We start from the raw sequence: 8,009 nt of genomic DNA on the forward strand, positions 1-8,009 counted from the left end.
ACCCACAGGAGGAGGCAGAACGGCACCCTTGGAGAGGCAGAAGGTCTCTCGCTCTTGGGAAAGCTCAGTTACAAAGCTGTACACTCAAATCTGTGCGTGTGCCCGAGAAAGCTGAAGGAACACTCTCAGCACTCAGAAACCCTCTCTGGCTTCCTGGAAATAGGCAAAAAGGAATTGCAGTGGTTAAGCCAAGCCTGCCTTTAGGTTCTACATGCATGTTTGGTGCGCAGCACTCCCTTTTGCCTCCAGAGCTCAATGAGCCCTTCATGAGACACATGCTAACAAAAGTGCACCACAGGAACACATGCAGACAGTTCAGTGCAAAAATACATGAAAACAACCTCTGGTTCTTATTCAGTAGAGGGATCACAAAAAGTTTTGCATCTCATTATTAATCCCAATTAGTATAAAGGTATTTCTACACCTCCACCACCACCACTCTACACCACCTCCGTGCCGTCTTGAAGAAGTGCAAAAGGCTTTGTTTCCAGCAGAATCATTTCAACTTCTCTGGAAAACACACCTCATCTCTTGCTTTCTTTAATCTCATTTATTTTAATGGCTACTTGTCAGGAATAAAAGCTCAACTCGCGCTGGTGTTATTCTGAATCCAAAGATTTGGTACTCTGGTTAGGGCCAACAAACTGCAACCAGGATTGAGAAGCAAGGGTCACTTGGAGCTTCTGGAGGACCAGAATGGCTCCTTTTTATTTTCCCGTGCACGAGAGCCGTAACACAGAGGGCTCTTCCCAGTCACTGCATCTAGCTCTTCCTTGGTCTTGCCCAGCAAATATGTGCTGTTGTCCTCTCTCAATTTCCCACACTGGCCGTGGAAATATCCTCTACAGCTCCAGCACGCCCTTTCCTCCAAAGTATTGAAGCTGCAATCCTGTGCCATTGCTGAAACCTTTCCCTCTCTGCATTCCTGCATTCCTCTCCTTTCTTTCTTTGCACTCACGTTCTCTCCCTTCATTGTCCTTGAAGGCTCTGAAAACATCTGATGCAATTTACAGCAGGTCTATACGTGCCTTCTCTTGGTCCCTCTGCTCTTCCAAAGCTTGCCTGTGCCTACATCTCCTGTTCCCTCCTCAATCCGACTGCTAAGGATTCTCCCTTAATGCCCTGTGCACTGGAAGCAACCTCCCTCGTTTGGACTAGCAGTCTTCCTTCCACCACCCAAAAGCTTGCCAAAGACTGCCAAAGAAAGGGCCTGATGCAACACTGTGCCCTTACTCTGGGGCCTTGCAGAGTCCTAGCGCAAAGGTCTGAGAATCAGTTCAGCTCTGGGGAGGACAGCAAAAAGGACACAGGCTGTGTGTATGACTGCTCAGCTGCAGGATCTTGTACTTCAAGGTGGTCTTCTTCCCACCTTAGAGCTGGAGACACCTGCTCATTAGCAGAGACGTTGTAAGCAGTGAGGAGGCCTGTAATTTTGAAGTTTCATATTCAACGTCCATTCTCCCTTCCCCCAGTGCAGTCTTAACCCACAGGCAGAAACAAAAACTTGTGACTAAAGTAATGGGGAACATAGTTAAAAGTATGAGAGAAAGACAAGAAAAAAAGAGAAAGAAAGGAAGGGAAGGCAGGAATGAAGGCAGGCAGGCAGGCAGGATGGAAGGAAGAAAGGAAAGAAGAGAGAGAGAAAGAGAGAAAGAGAGAGAGAGAAAGAGAGAGAGAGAGGAAGAGAGAAAGAGAGAGAGAGAAAGAGAGAGAGAAAGAAAGCGAAAGAGTGAAAGAGCGAAGAAAGAAGAAAGAAAAAGAAAGAAAAAGAAAGAAAGAAAGAAAGAAAGAAAGAAAGAAAGAAAGAAAGAAAGAAAGAAAGAAAGAAAGAAAAAGAAAGAAAAAGAAAGAGAAGAAAGAAAGAAAAGAAAAAGAAAGAAAAAGAAAGAAAGAAAGAAAAAGAAAAAGAAAGAGAGAAAGAGAGAAGGAAAGAAAGAAAGAAAGAAAGAAAGAAAGAAAGAAAGAAAGAAAGAAAGAAAGAAAGAAAGAAAGAAAGAAAGAAAGATAGAAATAAATAGAGAAAGAAAGAAAGAAAAATGAAAGTAGAAAACATATCCCTGTTAGAAATGAATGGTCAGACAGATGCTCACCCTTGAAAATTTTGGAAATTTTTGGAAATTTTGGAAAAAGTCTAGTGCAGTTCTGTTGTGGTTTAGCCCGGCTGGCAGCCAAACACCACACAGCTGTTCGCTCAACCCTCCCCTCTCCCTCTCCGGGATGGGGGAGAGAAACGGGAAAGTGAAGTCTGTGAGTTGAGATAAAGACAGTTTATTAAGACAGGGAAAATAATAACAATAATAATAATAATAATAGTATTAATAGTAATAATGTGTACGAAATAAGTGATGCACAATGCAATTGCTCACCACCCGTTGACCGATGCCCAGCCGATCCCCGAGCAGCCGGCCCCCCCCCTCCACCCCGGCTAGCCACCCCTATATATTGTTCAGCATGACGTCAGATGGTATGGAATACCCCTTTGGCCAGTTTGGGTCAGCTGTCCTGGGTCTGTCCCCTCCCAGCTCCTGCTGCATCCCTAGCCTGCTCGCTAGCAGGACAGAGCGAGAAGCTGAAAAGTCCTTGGCTTGGTGTAAGCACTGCTCTACAACAATTAAAACATCAGCATGTTATCAGCGCTCTTCTCATTCTAATCCAAAACATAGCACCCTGCCAGCTACTAGGAGGAAAATTAACTCTGTCCTACCTGAAACCAGGACAAGTTCTTTTATAATGTACCTCAGCATGGGTCAAACATAAAGATCTCCTTGAACTCTCAACAGTTAACAATTTCTTGAGCAAAGTGCTTCACACTTTCTATAAAATTGAGCACTGTGCTAGGCCACCTCTAGGTCTACTCTGTGGCAATGCTTCTGAAAACAAACAAAAAAAAAAAAAAAAGGAGGTATATCTGTACTTTTGTTTGCAGATTTTGATTCCTCTCATAGGCATAGATTGCACATTCCTCTTTATTCAGGAATGGTTTCCAAATAATACCTCACCCCTGCCCTTCTCTGAAGTTTGAGTTTGCTTGAAAAGTTTTGAATGGAATGCATTTGTCTATGGAAACTAGAAAACACACTTCTGGGTCTGGCTGGGATGGAGTTAACTTTCCCTGCAGTGGCCCATACAGTGCTGTTGTCTGCACATGTAGCTAGAACAGCACTGGTATCACACCAGTGTTGTGTCTATTGCTGAGTAGTGCTGGCACAGCATCGAGATTCCCTCCAACCCCCCCAAGAGCCAGCAGGCTGGAGGTGGGCAAGAGGTGGGGAGGGGACATCACCAGCGCAGCTGACCAAAGGGATATGCCATGCCATATGGTGTCACACTCAGCAATAAAAGGTGGGAAAGGGGAAGGAGAGCAGGGGCTCTCGTTATGAAGACATCTGTCCTATGTGTATTGAGGCTCTGCTTGCCAGGACGTGGCCGAGCGTCACTCATTGATGGGAAGTAGAGAGTAAATTTTTTTCCTCTCTCTGTGCTTCTGCAGGGTCTTTGCTCGTTTTTATTTTTTTCCCTCTTACTTTCTTCTCCCCCTCTTCTTCTGAGGAAGGGAAGTGAGAGAGCAATGGTGGAGTTCAGCTGCCCAGCAAGGTAAAACCACCACGACTTCCCCCTTGCAAGTATGCCCTTCCCTTCTCTTCTTTACCCTGCCTTTCCAGGCTCCACTGTCGGGGGGATAATGGGATACCCCACAGGAAGGCCTGTCTCTTGTGTCCTTCACCCTGGAAGAGAGGCTGACAGTTTGCTCAGGCTGGATCAGGAACCTGAGTATTTGCCTGTGCTCCAACTGGGGTGTGAGCAGGTGTCTGGCAGGGAGCATACAGGGTGGGGAGCCTGTTAAATGAGAAGAGGCTGCTCAAGTCCTTGGAGCATGTCCAGCACTGGCCTCCATGGGCTTCAGCAGCCTCTTTTTCTTCTAGTGTCAGGCAAGGCACCACCAGAAGAAGAGCAACAACTGCCAGGCCTGTTACACGCACCTCTCCATCTGACCAGCCAGGAGGAGATTTTCTGAGACGGTGCAAACAGATCCTACCCCCAGGCGGGAGCTCCTCTGAGAAGAAGCTCCCACAAGAAGCCTGGTCCCAAAGGCCTTCTTATAGACCCCATGGGCAGGTGGCCCTTCCCCCGGCAGAAAGAGAAGGGAGGGAGAATGGAGCAACGTTGTGGAAGAGAAGTGCCTTTTCTTTGGCCCAAGAGCTGCCCTGCATCATCATGAGCATCCCCTGGTCCTCCCTTGAAGGGAATGAGGGATGCGGTGCAGAGACCATGCTTGGACAACCCTGTCACACGGACAAGGGGCTGAGGGAGGACCTGCTGCTCTCTGGTCACTGTCAGGTGCCGCTTTGATAACCCACGTGACCCCCTATTTTGCCCCACATGCTCTCCCTCTCTCTGCTGTCATGCTTAGGCTCCTGTGCAGGAACCGTTCTCTCCTGGACAGGGAAGGCAGTGCAGTGAGAAGGCCCTGGAAGCTCATCTGCTGGCAAAATGCTGAAAGGCAGACTGGGACCCTGAGCAATTCCTCCACAGATTCTTCCCCGCTGCGACACTGCCAGATGTCACTGTTTAACAAAGCAGTCCACTGGCGGGGTGTCCCCTCCTTGCTGTCCCCCATGCTCCCTCTCCTCACTTCACTGCCTAGCATCCACAAGGCATGCCCCAGGCACAACATGGCATTTCAAGGGCTTTTATTGGACCATTAGACCAGAGCGGTGGATTTGTCAAGAGCCGGGCAAACAGGACAGCCCTTGCCATGCTGGTCTGGGACAGGAATGTCTGTTTTCACTTGGCAGCGACAGCAGCGGTGGCATGGGCAGGTGCAGCCCGTTGCCTGCGCCTTCTCCTCCTATCCTTGGCCTTCTTCTTTTTGGAGGGTGAGGCCACGCGCTGGCTGTGGGGGACAGCCCTGCTGTGGTGCCTGGGCTTGCCTAGCAGGAGCTGCTTGAGCGCAGGGCTGTTCCGCACAGCCATCTGCAAGTGGCCCGGGGAAATGCGCTGTTGGTTGCTCTTCTTGGAAATCTTCCCAGCCATGTCCATGGTCTTGTGCGTCACCCACTGCAGCACAGCAGCCAGAAAGACGGGGGCCCTGGCTCCAAGGCGCTCGGCGAAGTGGCCTCTGCGCAGCTGCCTGTCTATGCGGCTCACAGGGAAGAGCAGCCCAGCCCGGGAGGAGCGGGAGGAGCGGCTCTTCTTGGCCTTTGCTCCCCTGCCTGTGGAGGGGCCCCCAGAGCACGTCGCTTCAGGCTCCCGCTCCTGCTCAGGCACCGCGCAGACCTCCTCTGCTCCGGACATGCTGCTCGCGGCTCAATCCCGAGGTGTCTCCAGGCTGCGCGGGCGGATCTCCCTGTGTCCTGACTGCCTTGCCCCTGCTCTTGCTGTCCTTGTTGGCCCTCGCGGTTGGTTTCCGTCCACAGGCCCTGCGTGCCCCTGCCCGTGCCTGTGCCCGTCCTTGACGGCCTGTCCGAGCGCTGCGTGTAGCAGGGTGGCTCCACGTGCACTGCCCAGTGCCCACCCCTCTGGAGATGGGCTCCGGACCAGGCCCTCTCCTGCGCAGGCTCTGGTCCTTTATCCCCTGGAGGGGACCAGTAGGCAGGAATCCCCCTGTGACCTCACCCCCCTGCCTGTGATCTCACCCAGCAGGGGGCTCAGGGACCACCCTGCTCCTGCTCCTCCCATTGCTATGGAAGAGGCTGTCCCCACACCTGGCCTTGCCAGGATGAGCCTCCTCCCTGCTCTCCAGCCTGGCCCTGCCCTGTGACCTCTCTGCATCAAAGGCTGCCTCCCGCCTCCAGCCCAAACCCTCATTTCCACTCCTGGGGAGAGAACCTCCCTCCCCTTGCCCTTCCCCATGTCTCAGGATCACGGGGCCATGCCACAGCAGGACCTCTGAAGTCACAAGTAGCCTTCTGAGCTCATCCAGACTACCCTCTGCTCAAGCAGAGTCAGCTACAGCAGGTTGCCCCGGCCTGGGTCCGGTTGGGTTTGGAAGAACTCCGCGGCTGGAGACTCCACAACCTCTCAGGGTGACCTCACTGCACCTCCTCCAGGCTCAACAGTCCCAATGCTCTCGGCATTTCCCTCCAACCAAAGCCCGCATTTTCCCTAGCCTTCCACGTACTTTTCTTGCATCTTCCGGTTCCTCGTTCTCTTCCCCTTCCCTCTCCTTCCCTGTTGGGCATGTCAAGGTGGAGAGTGACCCAGACGGAAGGAATGCCAATCCCAGCCCGACGCCTGCTGTGGCTAAGCAAGAAACAGGTCCCTGGGGTGTGGCTGCCTGGGACAGGTTCGTCTGGGCAGGGCTGTGAGGGAGAAATGCCTCGAGAACATCTCAAGAACACCTGCAGGATATTGTTGGCTGGGGCACTGTGTCTGCTGTGCTTCACTCCAGAGGCAATGCAGGCAACGTGCTCTGCCTGGATGTGGATCCCGAGGTCTCTTCAAGTGCCTTCCTTCAAGACTGAAAATTTTCAGAGACCTTTATTTGTGATTTCTGCAAGTTCAGCCTTCTTGGGTTTTCGTAGCAAGACGGGGAGCTTGCCAGGTGGCACTTTTTGTTGTTGTTGTAGTTGATGTTATTATTATTATTTTCATTTTTATTAAACTAAGAAACTCATACCAAGGTGTCAGTTAATCACTGTTTAGGTAGTCCCCCTGCTCACATTGCCCAAAGTGGGCTTCACACTTCCAACTCAGTCACTTGCAGTCATTGGTCCCAGCCAACATGGGTTCATGAGGGGTAGGTCCTGCCTAACAAATTTGATTTCCTTTTATGATAAGATCACCCATCTAGTCGATCAAGGGAAACCAGCTGATGTGATCTTTTTGGACTTCAGCAAAGCTTTTGACACGGTTTCCCATAGGATCCTACTGGACAAAATGTCCAGCATACAGCTAAACAAAAACATCATACGATGGGTGAGCCATTGGCTGACGGGCAGGGCTCAAAGGGTTGTGGTAAATGGGGCCACATCTGGCTGGCAGATGGTCACTAGTGGGGTCCCTCAAGGCTCCATTTTAGGGCCAGTCCTCTTCAATGTTTTTATAAATGATTTGGATGTAGGACTAGAAGATGTTCTGAGCAAATTTGCCGACGACACTAGACTTGGAGGAGTTGTGGACTCGGGTGAGGGTGGAAAGGCCTCGCAGAGAGATCTGGACAGATTGGAGAGCTGGGCGATCACCAACCACATGAAGTTTAACAAAAGCAAGTGCCGGGTCCTGCACCTGGGACGGGGCAACCCTGGCTATACGTACAGACTGGGCGATGAGACGCTGGAGAGCAGCCCTGCAGAGAGGGATCTGGGGGTTGTGGTTGACAGCAAGTTGAATATGAGCCAGCAGTGTGCCCTGGCAGCCAGGAGGGCCAACTGTATCCTGGGGTGCATCAAGCACGGCATCGCTAGTCGGTCGAGGGAAGTGATTGTCCCACTCTACTCTGCGCTGGTGCGGCCTCACCTCGAGTACTGTGTGCAGTTCTGGGCACCACAGTACAAAAAGGACATTAAACTGTTGGAGAGTGTCCAGAGGAGGGCAACGAAGATGGTGAAGGGCCTAGAGGGGAAGACGTATGAGGAGCGGCTGAGGTCACTGGGCCTGTTCAGCCTGGAGAAGAGGAGGCTGAGGGGGGACCTCATCGCAGTCTATAAATTCCTCGCGAGAGGGAGTGGAGAGGCAGACGACCTGTTCTCTGTTATCACCAGTGATAGGACCCGTGGGAACAGTGTGAAGCTGAGGCAGGGGAAGTTTAGGCTGGACATCAGGAAGAGGTTCTTCACCGAGAGGGTGGTTGCACACTGGAACAGGCTCCCCAGGGAAGTAGTCACTGCACCAAGCCTGTCTGAATTTAAGAAGAGATTGGACTGTGCACTTAGGCACATGGTCTAAACTTTTGGGCAGACCTGTGCGGTGCCAGGAGTTGGACTTGATGATCCTTATGGGTCCCTTCCAACTCGGGATATTCTATGATTCTATGATTCTATGAACTCAAACAGTAAAGGCAGGTCTTC

At 51.3% G+C, this 8,009-nt stretch overlaps 1 protein-coding gene across 1 annotated transcript; it reads right to left on the reverse strand.

Annotated features, from left to right (window-relative positions):
- Positions 1-4,676: 4,676 nt before the first annotated feature.
- Positions 4,677-6,132, reverse strand: LOC121073559 (protein H2A.5-like). Its single transcript, XM_040564597.1, is given in 2 exon segments — positions 4,677-5,566; positions 6,122-6,132. Coding segments are annotated over 2 exon segments (792 nt in total). The 3' UTR covers positions 4,677-4,785.
- Positions 6,133-8,009: the final 1,877 nt, after the last annotated feature.

This window comes from Cygnus olor, chromosome 1, assembly GCF_009769625.2.
Source record: "Cygnus olor isolate bCygOlo1 chromosome 1, bCygOlo1.pri.v2, whole genome shotgun sequence".
Lineage (NCBI taxonomy): Eukaryota > Metazoa > Chordata > Aves > Anseriformes > Anatidae > Cygnus > Cygnus olor.